Source organism: Marmota monax, unplaced genomic scaffold (genome assembly GCF_021218885.2).
Source record: "Marmota monax isolate L192 unplaced genomic scaffold, Marmota_monax_Labrador192_F-V1.1 WCK01_AAM20220418_F8-fsc00076, whole genome shotgun sequence".
Taxonomy (NCBI): domain Eukaryota; kingdom Metazoa; phylum Chordata; class Mammalia; order Rodentia; family Sciuridae; genus Marmota; species Marmota monax.
In genome coordinates, this window is record NW_026692843.1 from 4,247,139 (window position 1) to 4,268,362 (window position 21,224).

At 47.1% G+C, this 21,224-nt stretch overlaps 2 protein-coding genes across 6 annotated transcripts in view; one reads left to right on the forward strand and one right to left on the reverse strand.

Annotated features, from left to right (window-relative positions):
• Dock1 (dedicator of cytokinesis 1) overlaps nt 1-21,224 on the forward strand; it is a 446,698-nt gene that overhangs the window by 210,406 nt on the left and 215,068 nt on the right. The gene's annotated exons all lie outside the window — the stretch shown is intronic.
• The window catches only part of Insyn2a (inhibitory synaptic factor 2A), a 55,422-nt gene that overhangs the window by 23,876 nt on the left and 10,322 nt on the right, over nt 1-21,224 (reverse strand). For 2 of the 4 annotated variants that reach the window (XM_058580743.1, XM_046448860.2), the window contains exon 2: nt 12,385-13,552. In XM_058580743.1, coding sequence (XP_058436726.1) covers nt 12,385-13,547 — 1,163 coding nt within the window. In that variant the 5' untranslated portion in view covers nt 13,548-13,552. Of the gene's footprint in view, nt 1-5,008; nt 5,267-12,384; nt 13,553-17,885; nt 18,003-21,224 lie in introns of those variants that run through there. The other 2 variants (XM_046448861.2, XM_046448862.2) reach the window with 2 other exon arrangements.

A 21,224-nucleotide genomic window follows, 5' to 3' on the forward strand; every position in this document is an offset into this window, starting at 1 on the left:
CATCCAGTGTAAGGCTGGCATAAAGAATGTGAAGAATACAAAGTCAGTTTTCCTGGCCAATTCAAGGTCACCTGTCAGTCAACAAAGGGGGCCCAGGCCTTTGTGGGTGATGGTCCGACAGTTCCCTCTGCCCCCGTAGCATTGGGAGCTGTCTCCTACCAGGGGCAGACTTGCCAAGTCATGCTGTGCAGCCTGGTGGCCTTGTTGACCTGGGCTCTCCAAGCAGATAAGGTAGGTGTTAGTGGCTAAAACTAAGGTTGTGCTCTGGAAACCAAGTCACAGTGTCCTCTAATTTTGGCAAAGATGTGAGGAAGGTGTTTCCCCTGCCCTGAAGACATCCATGTGCCCCCACCTGCTGCTGCCTGCTTGGAGCTGTGCAGGAGCCCCCTTCAGATGTTCTGCTTGTGACCTTTGGCCAGTTCTCAAACCACCCTCCTCCACACGCTTTCCTCAGCCAGAGCACCTAGCATTCCGCATTGACACAGCCCTTCAGAGCCTCTGCTTGCCCAACTGATGTCACCATGCCAGTCACAGAAGAGATGGCAGTGGAGGTTCGTACATGCATGGAATGAATGAGCAAATGAACCCAACACAGACTGAGAAGTAACTTGGTCTCAGCAGCCCTTCAAGAGTTAATTTGATCTCTGTTAAATGAATCTCTAGACAAGTCACTTTGTGTCTTCTGCACCCAGTAGCAGTATCTCTACTAGAGTGACTTAAATATGGTCTCCAAGTCATATTTGGGTAGGGAATGTTAACACAGGTGTTACGCACTCCATGACTCTGGTTCCTCTATTCTCCAGCTCATGGGCCTGTAGATGAGGTCAGGCTGGAAGGCCAGTCCTGTTACACTTTGGTTTCTATAGTCATCTAGGCCATCTCTTGGGGGAAGGGCTCTCACTGAGATCAGACACTTCGTTTTCACACACATTCATGCATTTCCCCTAAATATGATCGTGTACATTCCGAAAATTTCTTATATAACACAGAGTCTGCTCTGGGTGATTATACCAGGCAAGATCTGTTTTGAGGATGCAGTACTAGGACTCAGAAGACGGTCCTTCTAAGAACCATAATGGGAGATTCCACAGCATTCTGTGGCTGATTCTCTGTACTGCTTAAAGCATTTTGAGGGCTAGCCTGGGAACTCCAACCCAAGTTATAAAGAAATGAGTTTTTGGAGCACATTCTTTTGACAAGTTAAAGGGAGTCTTTGTTCATCCTATTTGTCTTCCCTACATTTAACTTCCTCCAGAAGGTGAGCTTTTCAAAATCATGCTTGTTCCATTCTCCCAAAGCCAAGAATTGAGATGGTAATGCAAACCCCATTCGATCTTAACATCAGGATGATTTTCAATAATCCTGCTTATTTCTACTGAGGGCACTAATCAGAGACCTTAAAGGAGTTTGCTACAAAGTAACCAAAACAAAAGTGCTTGTTGCTCACAGTGTACCCAGTGCATTAGCACAGTGCAAGACCCTTGCTGGGGGTCAGTTACCTGCATCCATAAGAAACAAGCCATGCTCTCAAGATACTTAAAATCTAGAATGAAAAAATTGCTTCTATGCTTGGGAAGTTAGCTGCCGTGACTTAGGAAAGGTAACCGTCCTTCTCTGGTACTGTTGGCACTGCTCATGCAAATCCCACCCTTCACGGCAGCTCCACATACCTCACAGTAAGTCCCCGGCACTTTCTGAGCTCAGTACCAGAGTGCACTCTAGGTCCACTCCAGGTACCTTGGCCATGCGATGGAGCCCCTTTCTTCTGCAGCATCGATTGAGAGCATTTCTCTGGTGGGGAACGTGTCCTGGTGCACCTTCCCAGCCCCAGGCCTGTTGCGTGGTGCCTTTCTCTGGCTGGGACATGGTGTGCCAAGGTGGCGGGCTCCTTCATGGCTGGAGAGGGCCAGTACCCTTTCTTCCCTGCCCCCTTCCAGCTCTAAACTGCCGCTCAACCGTCGTTCCCATAGAACCTGCCAGAGCCTTCAGCTGCTGGTTCTCCTGACATCCAGAACAACAGCACAGTGAGGGGGAGGCTTCCCACACAGGGGCCTGGAGTAGAATGGATGGTGGAGAACTGTTTTTGAATAGTGATGGGATGAATGAGTGAGTGAGTGATTGGAGAGTCTGCATGAATAGCCCTCGGGGTTAATGGGCAAAACTCCCCTTTGCTTCTGAAAAGCCAAACAGAAATGTGGGTTTTGTGACATTCCCGCTGGGCAGGGAACATCTGTCTAACAGTCTTACGTTATCCCATGTAAAATGTTCCCGTACAAGTGGGGGAAAAGGTCAGTCATCTTCTGCCTCCCAACCCAGTTATGAAAATAAATGGCTTAGCCTTGCACCGCAACCAGCCCATCTTCGCTTGCCCAGAAAAGGTCATTCCTTGAGCCCAGGAGCAATCCTGCCAAACACGTTTCGCTGAGAAACACCCTTAATGAACTCGGTTGCTTTCTTTAGATGGTGTTGACAAATTAACTTTTATTGGCCTAGCAGCTCCCCAAATGTAGTGACACTATAATTCTGGGGAGGCTGTGGCTATTAGGGAAGCTTTTAATGCTTGTTTTCATTACAAAGAATTAAAGTGAAACAATAATGGTGGTTGGAAGAAAAGCATCTTAGCCAGGGTGAGATCCAAACCGGGTAGTCGCCCTGTCCCTGCGGAGCAGGCGCCGTTAGTGGGTCTCCCTTGATCCCTTGCTCATCCTCTGTCTAAACTCCAGGGCTACTTCTTTATTTTCTTTGTCTTTCCCCAAGGCCCTGGCCCATCTCTTGGCTGGCTTCCTTGCACACAGAGCCAAGCAAGGAAAAGGGAATGCATTCTCATTATTGTACATACATTATTATTACTGTCAGAAATGCAGGCAGATCTGGAGAGGAAAATACAGAGATGAACACTATTATTAAGGCAAGACTTTTTTTCTCCTTTAGTTTTTGTTAATCATATTATCATAATATGCAAAAGTCAAGAACAAGAATAATTATTATTTTGTGTGTGGAATGCCTGGCTATGGTGTAAAGGAGGCCAGACTTCCATTTTCTTTTACACATGAATGCAGTCAGGAAGAGAGTGAGTTCAAAATGATGTCAATAATGATCCAAACACGTCACTGGCCCCAGAAGGCACCGGGTGTAGCTGGTACTGGGAAAGACAACTTTTGGGGGGCTGAGCTGAGGCAAAGTTGATTAACTTGTGTTCCTGGGGGAGAGTTAAAGCTGAAGCTATAATTTATTGGAAATTAATGAAAATGAATGTTGGTACCACAGGCTACCAAACCAGAATGAAAATGAGACTGTGCGTATATGGCATGATAACAGACTGTCCCTCTGGGCTGTCACTCTTTTCTACCTGAGGACTATCACACACTCTATAACTTACAGAGGTTTTAATTTTAAAGTATTAGTGTTGTGCATTTGCCAGTTGTTCTGTTGGTAAATATCCACAGAGGCTTTTATCATTTATTTATAGTTTTTTATGTGTGTACGTAAATTTTAGATCAACCTAGTTTTAAGTAAGAACCTACTCTTTTTGCAGATTTGAGCTCTGTTTCAATGGCCTGACCTTCCATTTGTTATTTAAACAAATGCTTCAGAGCTCTTGTCGCTGAAGATTAAAATCTTTAAATTTCAGTGTGATCATTTGTACGATCCTTGATATTCAATTATGAGACTTATCTGGGGAAATAGTCTCATGCTGTTGCCAATGAAATACTGACTTTTAAAAATTTTACTCCAGTTTGATTACAATGACCCATTTTTAGATCATCTTTTCCCAGGATCTCAATTTTTATAAATTTTTTTTTACATCTGCTTTTTTAAAATACGTGCAAAGTTTATGTTCACAATGCACTGAAAACTTTGCTTTAATTTGTTGCTCACATGAATTTAGGTATTGATTTGAGGAAGTCAGGCCAGGTGGGTACCTAGGATCACCCAGTGGGCCGTGCCTGTTACAAGGCCCTATTGGACCAGCTTACCCAGGCAGGTAGCTCATAGATGAATTCTGTGTCCTGCACCAAGATCTCTAGATTTAGATCAATGGCTTTGATTTTTTTCTAAAATTATCCCAGAGAGGGGCTTCCTCTTAATGATTATGAGTCCTCAAAAATATACTTTGTTCCTGGGATACCCTGGAATGGCAGACCCTGCTGCCTGAACCCCTGAAAGTACGCTTTCTCCAGGAGATGAAATCAGCATAAGCCCCTCCAGGTCTGTGGGCAGGAGCCTCCATAGACCTTCAAGTAAAGGAGGAACCTAGACTTGCAATATCAAGGACAATAGGCATTGTCCTTGTTCTGCTGCTTCCCTGTGTGTTTGTATCAGGCTCCTCTCTCTGAGGGGACTGTGCCATTTTCCCACACTTTTGACCTGGGGGAAGGTACTGAGCACACCCCACCTCAAGTTTCCTGATAGAGATCATTCCTATCTTGAATTTTTTAAAAAAGGTTTAAATAAGAAAAGTCTGCACGACTGGCATTTTGGAGGTGCACCAAGTTGGTGAGCTGTGTAGGTGCTCTGCCAAGAGGACTTGCTGCACTGGACTCCCCCTCTGGCCCATTAGGAAATACAGCTCAAACCTTTTTTCCCACAGTTTAGCAGAAATCGCATAGGATTTTAAAAAGTATTTGAAAACCAGAACTTGCATTTCATCTTTTTTTCAAAAAAATCTGAATTCTGGGACACAAATCCATAAATTCCATAAACGTTCATGTCATGCCTTGAATTGCTCATTTTATCTGCAAATGGGATGTCTGAATCGCCTAGTGGCTCGATGGTGAGGTTTTTATTCACCTACCAACTTGAAAGACTGGGGAGGTATTTGAAAGCTATTTTGGCATTCTGCACAGGAAGATTATTTAAATTACATTTTCAAGTATGTGTGATACCTACATGAAGCCCAGAGCGAGAATGTGAAATGTGTTTTATATTCTTACAAATACATTTTACTTTATTTTTCAAATTAGGGATGGAAAGGCTTATTATTTTTTCTAGAACTTAAAAATAGTATTTACAAAGTTATCTAAATATAAGCTATAGAAAAGGCTCACCATGACCCTGTGAATATCACATCCTTTCTAAGAACACGTTAGAAGGAATATGATGCATGCTTCTATTTCAAAAGCATAAAAATAATAGGTAGAGTCGGACTTTAGGACTTGAACGTTCTATCACAAATCTGTTGCATCCAGAGGGGGGAAAACGGTTTCCTTGAAGACTGTTCCGAGGATGCGACCTTGAAGGCCAAGGCTGACTCTAGCGTCTGTGGCTGTGGAAGAGATAAGCAATTGACGAAGTGTCAAGAGGAGAAAGGAAAACGGCACGTTAGGATCATCCAGCACCTTGACAGAGATCTGCAGAGAGGGCTTCTTTTCTTACTTTTTATCCTCTGAAAACTACTACAAGGATTTTAAGATGGGCTGAAATTGTGATATCTTTAGCTATTCCTGCAGACTGTGTTCTGGGAGCAGAAGGGAACCTCCGTGGTTCCTTTTCTTGCCTGGACCCTCTTCTTTTCATGTCAGGAAATGCAGCCCCGGGAGCGTGGGCCAGGAGGGCTGCTCTCTGATAGCAGTTTTGCCCATGACTCCAAATAAACGTGTCATGTGCTTTTCTCTGAAAACAAGTACAAACCTTGCTGCCCCCATTCTATAATCCTAAAGCCTTCCTCACCCCAAATAAACGAGCCTAGAGAATAAACCCAGAGAATAGCGGCTGACACGTCCAGCCTGTGCCCTTGCTTAACCTCCCTTCATCTTTGCACTGGAAGGTCACTTCTCAGTGAGAAAGCGATGTCTATGGCAATGGAGTGACTGAGAGCAGCCCCATTCTAGGGACAAGGGCCTGGTCTTCTGCCTTTCGTCCAGTCTCCGAGGGCAGCGCCAGGCTGCACTGTCAGGACTCTGGTGCACGGGAAGTGTCTCAGGTTCGGAGGGGTTGGCGACCCTGCCCAAGCAGTCAGGGGAGGGTAGGTCAGTGCCACGTTCCCAGCTCTGCCCTGGCCGACCACAGAGCGCCAGTTATTCTGCTCTGTTCCCCTCTTGAATCTCATGCCCTGAAAATGCAGCAAGCAAGTGCCCTGGAGTCTGACCTCAGCCGGCTGGCTGCAAGGGTTTAAAATGTTTTGGGTCACAGTAACTGTGGAGAGAGCCACCGAGACGGATTTATCAAGAATATTAGAAAATGAAGTGCTGACATTTTCATCCCGTGCAAATACAGAGTGCGAAGGGACAGGAGGAGCATTTGGCAGAAATCAGAACCCTTTTGCTTCTGATCTCGTGGCGAGTGCTGCTTTCTCTCTGCTGCTCACAATGCCCTGATTTTCTGTGATGCACCGTGCCAGAGCTGGGGAAGGCAGCCCTCAACATCTCAGAGATCCACAGGATTATTTTCAGGACCATGGAGGCTGGGGAGAAACTGTCTAATGCCACCGACCCATTCCTTCAAATGTGGCCATTCCCAGCTAACCAGGTGGAAGACTTCGATCTCCATTAAGTGGGTAGGCTTTGGCAAGAGCAACCCAATCATCGTTCTAGACACTACACAGCCAAATTGGGATGGGATCGCCTCACCGTGCCCAGCTTTCCCCTAGGCTCCCGGAGGGGGGGATCCAGAGAGATAATAAGTCGGAATCTAATGGAAGATCATTGGATTCTACAGCATTTGTGCCTTGGCTGCTGCAGTAGTGCACAGTTTCCATGTTGGTTCTCTCTGCTCTGTGACTTAAACAAATTAAAAGTGTCCCCTTATGCTTCCTCCATAATTGTGATGCAGTATTTATTCTGTTTGGGCATTGGCGATTAGAGCAAATTCAGAGAGATTTCTCCATCCCCTGGCAGGGCTTCCTGAAGAATGCCTAATTCTGAGTGATTTGTCAATAGAAGGACATGAGATAGAGCAAGCATATCATTTCTATCCATCTAGCATCAATATCTAGGGTTAAAGCAAGTCACAGCATGCAGAATGTTCTGTCACGGCCCTTTTCATGGCTTCAAGAGCTGCCATCATAGGTACATATAAATTACATATGTGTGTGTGTAAAACACAAACATAGAATTCCCAAACCAGTCCCCACAGGTTGTATAGGCTGGTGAAGAATTAAGCATATACTTGGATAAAGGATAAGGTTTCCGTGAACCCTTCAGAGGCAGTCCTGAATGCATGCGACTGTGACGTCTGCTCATTGCCTGGCACGAAGGACTTGCTTGGTAGAAGCTTCTCAACGTGGGGATGAAGGTTTGAAAGCTACACACCCTGGAGGTCCAGCACCCATATTCTGGCTTGGGTGCCACTTAGCAAACATGGTCATTACATTATAAAGCATCTAATAAGAGTGCACAAACTGTGGCCCAAGGCTCAAATCTGGCTTCTGCCTGGATTTCTATGTTTTATTGGAACACAGCTGTGCCCATTTGTATATGGATTGTCTGTGGCTGCTTTCAGGATACATTGGCAGAGTTGAATCATTGTGTCGTAGATTGTATGGCCCTCAAAACCTAAAACATGGACAGTCTATCTCTGCAGAAAATGGTTGCTCACTCCCCCATATGGGAGGAACTATCTCAGACCCTCCAGAAGTCCAGGTCCCTGGAGCCTTCTTTCCCCTGTGGCTGTTCCCACTTCTTAGTGATTCAAAGGAAAACCAGAGTTGAGCAGGTATTAATCTAGGACTCTGCACTGATGTGCAATGTAGTATCTTCTTCCTGTCCTGAAAGCCTGCCCTCATGGAGCCCTAATTTAGAGGGGATTCTCAAAGCTTCTGTTTCTGTTACCACTGTATTTCCTGAACTTGGGAGAACTGGCCTGGGTCACCAAGAAACAGCTCCTTCTCAGTGAAAAGGAACCTGAGTAACAGGGAGCTGTCCCCACAGTGGCATGGCAGGAATCGAGGGAGACTGTGGATCATGGGGATCCGAGCTTTTCCTGCAAGCCATGGACCCCTGGAGCTGGCCTGTTATTTAGGATTTCTCTTTTCAGTTCAGGGTCTCACATTAGCCCTGATTTAGTATAGCCACGAAGCTTCCTGATTTCATCTCTGTCTACTGTGGTCATGTTATGGGCCTGCGAGGCCTGGGTCCCTCTGTACCCTGACCAGAGCCTGTGGGTAGTACACAGCAGATGCTGGAGAGACCCAACCCGTAGAAGAGCCTGCTTCACTCTGGGCAGCTGATGATCCTGGACTTGTGCATGAAGGCCTCAACAGCTTCTCTGAATACCCAGCATCAGTAGGCTGTCACGAACCAGTGACTTCCTCTAGACTAAAATGTTTGGGGTATGCAATTTTGGAAGCAAACAAAGCTATGTCTACCCAGGGTGCTGCTGGGCCACCGCACTACAGTGGATGGCATTTTCACTGATGACCTGCAGCCAGTTTGTCTGCAGCCCCTCTGCCCAGGATTTCCATAGCTGCTGTCAGGAATCACCACTCTTCTAGGAATTGATTGGTTTTTCAAAATTCTCTGCTTTGCTTATTCTAGCCCTCAATGACTACAGAAGTTACTTATTTAGGTAGCCTGTGTGACCCTAACCTTTCTGAGAAGAAACAAGAATAATACCGAGAAGTCTGAAATAAGCTGGTAATTCTTGGCATTCATGCAAGCCAAGGCTCAAATGCAGAGTGATTTTAGTGAACTGTGCAAACTTCTTACAAGGTACTAAAAGACATGGTTTTGGATGCTTTGTGCCCGTCTACCTGCTCACAGAATGAGTCCTGATGAAATGCTCTTATAGGACTGTCCTTTCTTCCCAGCCACCGTGTGCTGATTAGAGGAAAGGGTTTATGGGCATCGTTTTTAACGGATGATACTCCTGCCCGGTAGAAGACAACGCTGAAACTCATGGAGGCTAAGTAAGTTGCCTACGATGAGACCTTTCTCTGTTGAGGCCTTGCAGAAATCTACACAAGCAAATGAGATTAAGCAAAGAGTCTCTTATGAAAAATTATTTGGAAGCTACTGAAATTGGTCATGGCTGGTGGCACAGAAATTCCTCCAGAGTAAGAACTACTGGGAAGAGCTTGCCTGATGAACTCAGTAGTGACAAGAAGTCCTACAAAAAAGATTACACATTAGCTGTGTTCCAAGAAACCTAAGTGGCTGAGGGCCACTGGCCAGATCCAGAGAGCTTTGGGTTCCCCAGCTGTCCCAACACTGTGCACAAGAGCAGTCTAGGGCTCCCCAGGGCCCAGGGCAAGCCTGGAGCATGCTGTGGAAATTTGGGGACAAGGTTTGTCCCTAAATAAACCCTGGGGACAAACCAAGGTGCCTGGCCTCAACCAGGGTTGTTCTTTATTGGGTTTCATTGGGGGTGGCGGACATGCAGAGCCGTTGACTCCACCCAGCTTCTAGGATTCTCCACAGTTAATGACTTTAGGTCTTAGAATGTTTTCCAAGGAAAATTGTAGGTATTTTAACTCGGTCATTCAATCCTTTTCATATTGCCAAATGACTATATAAGAATCTACATAAAAGTTACTGCATTTTCCTGGTTTTTATCTTGAGAGGCAACTCAGGCATCTATTTCCCAGCCTTAATCAAGTGCATAAAGTGAGTGAATTCCACCTTCTCAAGTGACCTCCAGGGCTACCCTCCAGGGATTGGTTAGGTGCTCCGAGGAGCAGGGTGGTGATCTTTCAAGATTTGCGATCTGCTGGAAAGGGCTGTGGCTGCATCAGAAAAATGGCAGATGCTCCCCTTCCCCAGAGCAGTGCCCAGGATTCTGCGTGACCCTAGCCCAGGAGGGGGTGAAGAAAGAGCTTGTCTGTCTCTGTCTCCTCAGAAGCTGCTGCTTTCTCCAGTATTCTGATGTGGAAAAGAGGGGTGGACGCCTGAGTTATAGCCACATTGGGCATTGGGTAGGAAGGGCATCATGATGGTGGACTTGGCACTTGATTCACTGTCCTCTGCATCCAGAGGGCTCTGAGGGAGGTGGGAGTGGGGGTATCAGAGCAGATGTAGGGACCACCAGTGTGAACCTGCCCTCTGCTGTGAGTGTGTCTGGTGGGGCAGCAGCTGGACTGGGATTGATTTTTAAGTGACTTAAGGTGCCCAGGTCCTCAGGTGGCCTGCAGCCAGGCATCACTGTGCCATGGTTTGGAGTAAAGGCTTCTCTTGTTGAGGGACATGTTCTCCCTCTGCACCATCTTGTGCATTTCCCTGGTAAGCATTTTCAGTGTGGCCTGTGTGAGCGAGGAACTGAATTTTCAATTGTGACTGATTAATTAATGTGACTTTGAGTTTCATTAGCAACATGTGACTGATGGCACCTGGGTTGGAGGTGTGTGCCCAGTATGGGGGATGTGCACTCATCATGCTGGATTCAAATGCAGGCCTCTAAATGATTGTCTTTGACATCACTGGCCAACAAGACCAGCTGTCACGCACTGGCGGACACCCACCCATCCAAGGACATCTGCCACTGGGAGGATCCCCTGAGAAGGTCACCCATACGTCCTCTCCCCACCAAGGGACTGGCAATCAGCCTCTCCAATTATAGGCGAGGAGAAGAGGCACAGGGAGGTAGAGCCCAGGCCAAGTCAGTGGAGCCAGAATCCCACCTGCATGTGTCTTACTCAACCAAACCATCTCACTGGGCAGGAAGAGTCTCAGAGAAGCCGGAGGATGCTGTTGAATACAATGGTCATAGTATCCTAATAGCATCAGGAAGAGCCTAAAATACAGCCTGGTTTCTCTTTGAGAGGGTGTTTGTGGGTGTGCAGCCATCACGGTTCCCTGGCACACATCCTGTGAGCATGCACAGCAGTGGACATGTTTGGTTTTATGCCGTTTGGTGGATTATTTCCCCCCTGGCTATGTTGGCTTCCTTCTGATTTGCTGTCTAGCTCAAGTTACTGCCAGTCACTTCAGAGTCAGGTTGGGAGTCACTGTCTATGCTTGTAGTTTTTCCCAAGGGAATGGGGTCTATTGATCAGTGGACTCTGCTGTCACATTCCGCCTCCCCTGTGTTGTTTTATGATATGTACAGACGCAAGTCTAGATGACTGAAGTGGGATGGAAATGGTGACACGAACTCAAGATTAACAAAGGCTTTCTGAAAATCCCACCGTGCTAGATTATCCTAATCTCCTGTTAGATTACATTTGGCTGGCGCTTCTTATTGTTTAATAGCAACAACTGCAATTTCCCTGTGTAAATCAGAGGGGATGGCATGAAGCATTCCCTCGTTTTGTGGATAGGCCCCTGCTCTCAGCTGGAGCAGCCAGAAGCCAAGACAAGACCTGCACCAGGTCCCTCACCACTGGAGTGACCCTGCATCCTCAGCTCCTGCCTTGGAATTCAGAGGCTGTTTCTTCTCCTCTGCTTGCAATCCTGTCCTGTTGAGGAGCTGGTGCCCGGGTGGCAGGCTGCCCTGGTAATGCACTGCCTGGCTGACCTTCTCCGTGCTGGCTGCCAGCTCCTGCAGCCCACAGTGGGAAGGGTGCAGATCACATCAGCCAAGCTCATCCTCAGTTCCAGCCTCCAGAACACTGACTGGAGCAAGGCGAGGCATGGTCGAGGGCACAGAGAAGGAGCAGGCATGGCAGTCCAAAGGCTGGTGAGGAGCAGCCTGGAACCTGAGGCCACTGACCCAGTGTGTCAACCTAACACCATGCCTGGCTTACTGGTGGGTTCCTAACCGAGGACCTCACAACTGGGTCTGTCTTTAGATAATTTGTTATTAAAGATGCTGCTGCACAATTTCAACTTCAAAAGACCATCACGTGCAGCAGGCTCTTAGAGGTGCTAGACAGTGTTGGCCGTGAACTTGGTACTCTTCTTTCTGCAGCCCAACTGGACACACAGGGCACCCATGGGAATGGGCATCTGTCTCCTAATCATATCCTGTTGAAGGAGGGGGCACTATTTCTGTGTGTGCTCCAGAAAAAGAAAGAAAAGCATATTGTCTGTTAAATAAAACAGTGTATAGTCCTGAATATCAGTGTCAACCCAATTATTTATTATAAGCTTATAAGTCAGATTTTACTTTTCCCAATACCATCTGAACTTGTTTTCTCTTTCATAATATAGTTCCTCAGACGCAAATAGGTTCTTACTCAGATAGTATAGACTGGCATATGTGTTACGCATTATCAAGATCATAAACTTTTAGTCCTAGTAGATTAAAAGGAAAGATGCATCAGTTCATTCAAAATATAGGTTCAGATTGAATTCAAGCCCAGATAGTGAGTATATTCCCTGAAGGGGACTGTGCCACCAGTCCTGTCCCTTTAACACAGTGTGTGTAACCCCTTATAGCATGGGGCATTAGACTACAGCCCATTCACAGAAATGCTGGCCTTGGTCTCCTTAAGGACTTGGGTTTTGTGGGCTACAGATGGACGGGGTGGTGGGCCTGCAAGAGGACATTAGACATGGTGGGCATACATACCCTTCCCGATGGGCCTCTCCTTTCTCCAGCTCCTGAATGACCCCCAAGAGCACTTTGATGGTCTCCTGGCTGGAGCTGATCAAGTTCTCCATCATCTGAAGCTGTGCCTTGAGGTCCACCACCTCCGTGTGAGGCACGATTTGTTGGCATTCTTCACCCGCCGCCACAGCTGTGGGACTGGGCTGGGTCTCTAGGGGCTGTTCGCTACATTCGGGGGACAGGCACTGCACTGGGGGCGAGCAGGCCAGAGCAGAGCCCGGGGGCGCCTGCAGCCCATTGAGATGTGTGGCTCTCCTCTGCTCCTCATCTGCAGGGCAGAGGGACCACTGGCTGGCGGCAGCAGAGTTTGACAAGCCAGGCTCAGGGGCCCTGGCACTGATGGTAGGTGCGTACACGGTGGCGACCTCCGTTTTAAACACCCTCCCATGGGCGGGCAGAGCGGGCTCCTCAGAGTCTGGGGTCCCCCCATCAGGCTTTGCTCGCCCCTGCAGCTGGTGAGCAGGCTCTTGGGGGGGAGGCCGTGAGGAGTTCTGCAGAGGACCCTCTGGATGGCTGAGCACTCCGGGGTCTCTGCAGGGCTCTGCGCAGTTGACCCCCGGAGGCTGATCCAGAGCATTCACGTGCTCATGCGAATGGAAAACCAAGGCTGTGGTCTTGTGAATGCGCCCCGCCATGCATGGCCGGGACTCTTCCATGGGGCCCGCCTCACTCTTCTCCTTGGTGTCTGCTAGAAACCCATTGTTTTGGTTTTTGAAGGGATCTGCAGCTGGGAGGCTTTTGAGGCTCCCTTTCTTGCGGTCCAGAGGGAATGTCTGGTAACACTTTCGCAGGTCCGGCGAGGTCTGCACGCCTGTGCTCTTGGTGACGTTGGGGATGGAGCGGCGTGCGGGCACTGTCATGTATTTACGATAAGCTGCTCTGCAGGACACGGGCTTGGCCTCCCTCTTCTCTCCTGGCTGTCCGGAGGAGGAGAGCTGCGTGTCCCTCTGCTCACTCTGGGCCTCGCAGATATCCTTAAAGCGCACCTGCAGGGCTTTGTTCCGTTTTTTAATCTGCCGGTTGGGATCCAGGGCGTATTTCATCTCCAGGGCCAGGCAGGCAGCCGGCTCCACTTCACTCTCGGGCGTTGTGAGTTGGCATTTGCCGGATTCCTTACTGACCATGGTTCCTGCATTCAGAGACAGCAACAGAGGTGTCACTGGATCAGAAATACACAGGCAAACACCGGCAGTACGGACTTGTAGCCAAAATTACAACTGCTGGCTCCCTAATTATTTTTAAACAGGTGAGGTCAGCCTTTCTGTTAAGAAAAATCCGGCGGGGAGTTCCTGGCAGGCACAGCAAGAGCTGCTTCTCAGATGTTAAAGCCTGCTTGCTTTTCCACGTGGGATACACTGGGCTTTCTTTTGATAGTAATGCATGTTTCCCTGTTAGACCAACCTGTTGTACTACCTTCATCAGGGACCCAGGATGCTGCCTCGCCTGCCTTGCACATTCTCCTTCACATGTGTCTCCACTTGTAGGAAGATGGCTCACAAACACAACTTACTGGGCTTTTACTCCTTTTTTTTTTTTTGGAGGATGATGTGATTAATCTATTACTGGAATCGAAAAGAACTGCTGTTTAAGGGCTTCCTGGGATTCCAGGTCCCAAGCAGATATGTGAGGAGGGCCTGCGGCGAAGAACTGAAATTAATAGATCTAGTTGGCTGTGGTGGGTCCCTTTGGGGGCTGGCCATACACCTGCCTGGCAGTGCCATCAAGGACACACTGTGGAGGGAAGGCTTGTTTCTCATGGGTTAACACATAAAAGGCGTTTGGGTTTCCCGGCTTTGACAAAAGAGAGCAGTAGCAACTCTTTTCTTTGATTCCATGGAGAGTGGTATTTAAAAATACTTAAAAAAAAAAAGAAATTATTCATTCTAGAATCAAGTTTTGTGTTTTGATCACAGCCTCTGAAAATGAAAACAATGGTAGTTGTTTAGTCCTTAAATCCTGAAAGAAAATAAAATCACGAGGCTTTATGTTAATCATGCAAATTCATCCTGGGCTGAATTATTAAATGCAGCTAAAAAGATGCAGGTGGCCGATGAGTCCTCTTGGGGAACACCAGTGGGTGAAATGCCCTCACTTTATTAGGCAGATCTACAGCTGCTTATTGTACGTGGAATAAGTTTTCTGAAGGCTGAACTTAAAGCAAGAAAATACAGTTCACTGTGTTGTTTGGGGCCTAGGTTTTACTTTTCCACTGTTTTGAGAAGCGTACAGTGAAGCCATGAGGGCCCAGGAGAGGGTCCTGTGCAGAATGCTGGTGGCTGGGGCCAAGTGTTGACAGACCTCAGGCACTGTCCTGGAGCCTGTGGACCCAGCCCAGAGACTTGTAGCACCAACTGCCAGAACCTGTGGGCCAGAACCTCTACTCATCTATGTATGGAAGTCTATGTCCCTGAAGGTCAATGCCACCCTTCCCATTTCAAGGAGGAAACTAGAGTTTTGAGAGTTTAAATTGCTTATTTTGCATCACACAGCAAGGAAGAAGCACAGCTTGGAACAAAGTTCTGATCCACCATACCCACCTCCACTAATTCTAATGGACCCAGGCATCCAGGGAACAGAGGTCCAACGCCTCCCCACATCCTTAGTCAGCCTCACAGGCCAGTTCAGGGGAAGAAGAGAGAAAACTTCGCAACCCCTGTCTGGGAGTGTGTTACACTCCTGGCCTTCTCTACAGTAGGGTCTTCTGTTAAGCTGACCTCTGCATTTGGACCAACAAGGTCTTGGCACCTTGCAGACCAACAACAGTGCTTACTGAATGAAGGGCTCAGAAAAATCAAGTTCTTCCTACATTATGCCACGAACTAACTGCTAATCGTGTTTGAGGTAACAGAAAGTAATCTCTGCAGCATCTGATTCAGCTCAGGCTAGGGTCCTCAGTTGCTTAGGACTGGCGTGGCGGGCCAGGCAGCTTGTTGTTGGAGGCGCTCTCCAGCACAGAGCAAAGTGTTCCCAGCAGCAGCCCTGACTCCAACCCACTCCCTGGAGGCAGCACACCTTCCTCCTGGTGTGACAGCTAGAAATGTCTCTAGGCATTGCAGAATGAGCCTGGGGGGCAAAACCATCCCAGCCCAGACCACTGTTCCAGCCATTTCAGCCCTGAATGCCTCAGGCTCCGTTCCATCATTCCCCAGATGTCCCGAAAGGCAAGGCTTGCAGAGAAAGCAAAAAGGCTTTGGTGCTTTACCAGGTGCTGGGGATATTAGGAGACCTCTGTAACTTGAAACTCCACCAACAGGACAGTTGTAGAAAGCTAGGGAAGAAAAAGGAACAGTCCAGAGACCCATCAATAACCCCGTTCCATTCTGCAAAGGCCTAGATTACGCATGGTGGATGGGGCAGGGAAAGCCTGCTCGGGGAGGTAAGAGATATCTTTTAGAGGCACTTATTCCTACAGGTTAAAAAGATGCACACAGAATAGCGTGGTTTGGGGTGGAGCATGGAAACTTGGAGGGAGGAGGTGGGTAAAATAAGAAAATGAACTCTCAACCCTCAATCTTATCTCATATTCATCTTTTAACTGCCTTTGTCGTCCGGGGGTGTCAGGACGGATTGTGCCATCATTCTGCAGAAGACCTTCATGCTAGGGAAAATTTGAAAGAGAGAGCATTTTTACAAGAAGCAATTTACTAGTAATTTTTCAGCCTTTTCCCTGCCACTACTGAAAAATGTGTGTCTGAATAAGTTTGTCCTTCCCTGCTATTCATCATCACCATTTGCTGGGAACTGCACTGAACTAATGTTCTTACATCACTCTACTGGTTTGGAAAGATATTCTGAATGTTGGACCCAACCATCAAACTCATAAAACAAATCAGAGAAATTAATTGCTAGTGGCAAAACAATAATAATAATAAAAAGAACATTCTAAGCTCTTCTCTGCTTTACAGAGTTGCTAAGTGCATAGACATCATTTCCGTATTAGTAAAAACGATGGTTAATACTTAGGACTTTTGGCCAGCTTGGTTGGTTGGGAGCCGTAGTACTGAATGGTGCTGATTGCTCCGATTGGGAAGACAGCTAAGGACCTGTGTGGCTGATTATTTTCGCTGCAGATAGGCTAGGGCTTCCTTTTGATGGCTGGATGACATTTTCTAAAGCTTTCAGATGGAATTATCCTGGACCTTAGGAATTTCTAAGGTGGACTCGTCTTTGCAGGCTCTTTCTTTACAGTGTACTGGGGACTCAGACTTATTGTGGTTATATTAACATGGTGGTTTTGTCCTGAAAGAGGAAGGTGACCCCACAGAAGGCTGTCCTGGGGACCAGTGGTACCCTTCCTTCACGATTCCTTCACGCACCCCGTCAGCGGGTGAGAAGATCACGTTACCCTGCCGGGCTCATGTGCACATAGGCCACGTACTTCTGTGTCCTCAAGAACTGCCAGCACTACCGGGCACACCTCACTCTGCGTTTTCTCACTCTGCCCCCACGGCAGCCTCGTGGGGCGCGTCATCCTCACACCGTAGACTGAGGCATAAGATTTTCTTTTGTAACCTGCTTGGAACCGCCCGGATAGCAGGCTGCAAGAGTCTGTGTGAAGCCCACACACCTGAACCACTATCCTCAAGCAGGGAATCTGTCACCTGAAGTCACCTGTGGTCAACATCAAAAGTGGAAGCTCCTCAAGCAGTGTCCCTGGCCTGTTCCCATGATGCACCTGTGTTCAGGTTAGGCAAGGTGACCCCAGGAACACATCTAGCCCAGAGCACAGACTGAGGGAGGGTTGCCCTTTAAGTTTGGAGTGAGCATGAAACCCATGCGGGACTTGGAACAACGGCTTGCCTTGGCAGGGTCACCCCTAGAGCCCTCTGGTCCTTGGAATCCCTTGGCTCTATAGCAGTAGGATTCGGAGTTTATTTTTCCTAAGGAAATCGAGGTTCAGAATTCACTGGACTATGCATATTGAGGTGAACGTGGCCGGTCATGGTGGAGCCCGTCAGGCTCAGGGAGCACTAGGAAGTGAGGAGCTATTTAGAATATAAATGTCTTAATTACTCTCATTAACTTTCATAATCAAATGTGAGTTGTAAATATATAAACCCTGTATTTTTAGATTAGTGATGGAGAGTCATCTTTGCATGCTGCTTAAATTCATAGCTTATATAAAAATGTTCATCCCAAGTTAAAGCAGTGAAAAATGGAAGCAGCTAAATGCCTAACAATAGGTAAACAGTTAAGTAAATTATGGCGTACATTCGCTCTGCGCAGCCATTAAAATGATAATTATAGAGATTATTTAGTGTCATAGAAAACCACTTATGAAATAATGTTTAGGTACAAGAAAGTAGTCCACCAAATTTTACCAGGAAAAAAAAAAAACCCAGAACATTGTGGTGATATTAAGATATATATTTGTGTATGTCTTCCAATTCTGGGGGTGTAGAGGAAGGCTCAGTGTGGTTGCCTTAGTTTGCCAATTAAAGCCCGGCAGAGGCTGTGCTCACCTTTAAGCAGGTCTCTGCAAGCATGAACACTTGTGTCTGAATGAGAAAAACCCAGAAATGATTAGATTTGGGTGCAGGCAGTCTCCAAAGGTTACCTTTCATTGTTTTGAGGAAGCCCTGAAAAGGGAAAAAAAGGAATCTTAAAATAGTGTGTGCACACATGTGTGTGTACCTGTGTCATACACATGTGCAGGTGACTGAGAGAGTATTTAGCAGAAGGTATGTTAGTTTTCAAGAGAAATTACTCAAAGGAAGGGATCTGCAATTGATTTTTAGTTAGAAATAGGATGGACTTGACCTGTCTGTCATCTGCACTTCTAATCTGCAGAAGTCAGGGGGTTTTGTCGGCTCACAGGGAGGCCCTCCCTGGGATGATGTCTGTTCTTCCCATGTCTGCATGGACTCACAGCATTCCAGGCTGGCTCTGGAATGTGGTGCGTGTGTCCTGACACCGTCCACTCCTAGGTAAGGCAGGCCAGAAGGAAGCCCAGGGCCTCTGATATAGCCCCAAAGCTTAGCAAGTGGTCGGATGAGTGTCACCAGGAGCTGTGGGAAATTATTGGTTTTCCAAGTGGCTTCCCCACTATTGAGACACCTTAGAGCTGGAGTTAAAGGTTAACTGGGCCAGCATTTCAGTCCACATGCTGAGGGCATGCCTGAGAGTCTCGAGTCGTGAGAACGGCTGTGCTGTTCTTGAAATCACAGCTCCCAGTGTGGAAGGTCTTGTCGCTCAGTGAACTTGTGCTGTGAAGGAACTGACGCAGAGACCTGTTTTCTAGGTACCAGTTGACTCTTCAGAAGTGGGAGTTGTTTTTCCTTGAGGCAACACTACCTGCTATAGATTCTGGACTGTGCCTTAGTGAGATTCATGATCCAGTTTAATTTCCTTCAATAACACTCAAAGGATATTTTCCAGACATTTGTTCTCTCTTCAGAGGTTGCTGATTCAGAGCACTGAACAAGGGTAACTGAATGAATTCAGTGTCTTCCTGAGATCGAGCATGGAGGGAGCTCTAGCTGCAGAGCTTCCATCAGAGGACTCGCATGGAAGCCCTGCCCTGTTCTCTAGGTGTGTGGAGTACCGTGGTGAAACCTTGGTATTTCAGAACTGATGACCATCAAGTCTGAAGTTGGGAAGAGGGAAATTCCTGGAGCTCAAAGCAAGTTTCAGGCAGAAGAGAAACCATCGTAGGTGCTGCCTCGGTTCATTCTTGTTTCTGATTTAAGAACACACATTTAACCAGCAAAATCCCAGCATCAATTATGTCGGCCACCTGTGTAAAACCCCCATGGCCACAGAGGGGTACACTGGCCTGCCCCTGAGAGTGGATCCCATCTGCCAAGGACGGATGCTTTGGATTTGGATGGAGGTTTAGAAGGACCAGAAAATGGCAGACTTCCCTCTTCATTTATGTCTCACTATTTACTTAGTTCTTTGAGCTCCAGCTTATACTGACGTTAACCTTTGCTCATCCGCTGTCCACACGGAATCTAAATTACTGGAAATGAATTAGCAAAATTTTATGATGTTGGTGAAAATCCACTGGAAAAAAAATGCCTCCTCCAAATGAGACATTACATCAATGTAAAAAATTAACCTCATATGCAGCAGTTAGCTTTGTTAATAATGTCCAAAAAGAGTTCAGTAAATCTGATTCCAACAACTCATCCAAATCACCCATAAGGATGTAAAAGGAACTGATTTTCTATCTCCTCTGGCCTCCCCCATCAGCCTGACAGTCACCGAGACGGTGGGGTACAGGACTGTAGTTCTCAGTGAGCTGAGAGGTACACTTAGATTACCATCACAAGTGTCCTGTTTGCCCCCATTCCCTGGATGGTCATTTGGGGTCCAGAAGAGGTTTGAGTTAGCAAGAGTTGATAGGACACAAAGAAGTGGCCTCTCCACTTTAGACTGTACGGAATTCTCACTCCCATGAAAACAGGCAGACAATCCTGCAGTGGACATGGGGAGCACTTTGCCTTGCTATTGACTGTGCTGAGTCCACACACACACACACACACACACACACACTCATGTATGTATGTATGCTTATATGTATGTATACACACATATATACATCGTTACTAAATGGCATGTTTTGATTCATGACATAGCTGAAACTAAAATTAGAACTATTTGGGGGGGGGGGCGTTAAAAATGACTTATGTTAAAGAAGGATGGCTTTCCTGCTGCTTCTCAGTTTGACCTTAGGACACCATATTGGAACACCCAGGGCAGCATTTCTGCTTCCAAGTTGGTTGAAATCATTCCGAGTTCAAGATGCAATCTCTCTTTCTGGCAAGGCCATGCCAGTGTCTCCCTATTACCTTCAGAAGGATCCCTGCCCACTGTTATTTTTCTTGGTTTGATCAATTCTTTGTGTAGCTCTGGGTTTACTGCAGAGACAGCTCAGCCAGGAAGAAAGAGCCATGAGCAACTCTTGGAATAGGGTTCTATTTATAAGCCAATAGCTGAATGAGGAGAAGACATCCTGCCCCAGGAGACCATGTGCACAATCCTGACCAGGATATTGGGAGCTGATGTTGGTGGTCTGTGTGGAAGGACTGTCTGGTTTGAATTCTTGAGGTTTCCTCTTGATTCGTGGACTACAAATGATGTGGGGATGATTTAATCTAGAATTGAACAACAGAACATGAATTCAGAGCCACCTGAAGTGAGAGACCTTTTCCCCTTCTATTGGAGCTGATGGGCAGTGAAGGAGACCTCAGGAATGGGTCATCATCCTGGAGAAAGACGCCATCAGGCTAGGCAAAACTTAGGCAGGCCAAGGGGGTGTGCACAGTAAATTCCTCGAGATGTGGAAACAGGGACTGTTCTGAGCAGAGTGACCGATCATGCCTAGTTGTAGGTGCACGTAGGATGAAGTTTTGATGTTCAGAATGTACAAGGTCATTGTTGGTGGTGGGGAGGAAAGAAAGTAAGCAAAACAGGGTGTGGATGTTGTATACTTTAGACAATGACAACCAAAGAGTTGTCATGGTTTATTCCTGAAAATGAATTCCACCCCTCATCCGGCGCGGTGTCACCTTCTGTTCTTCCAGGTCTGGCTCTTTAATTCTTTCCTAGACCAACAGCAGTTGGGGGTCATCTGTGCATAACAACCATCAGCCATTTTTTGAAAACAGGCCATCACATGTTTCCTTCGCGGCATCCACTCTGGCGTCTTGAAAGGTTTGTCCCCTTGCTCGGGAAAACCCAAGTAGTGTCTCTGGCAGCCAGAAGAGGATGCTGTGGTCCTTCCTGGGAGATGGTCACACAGTATGATGGCCTAAGAGCCAAGAGTGGTCAGTACTCAACCCAGAAGCACAACGTCC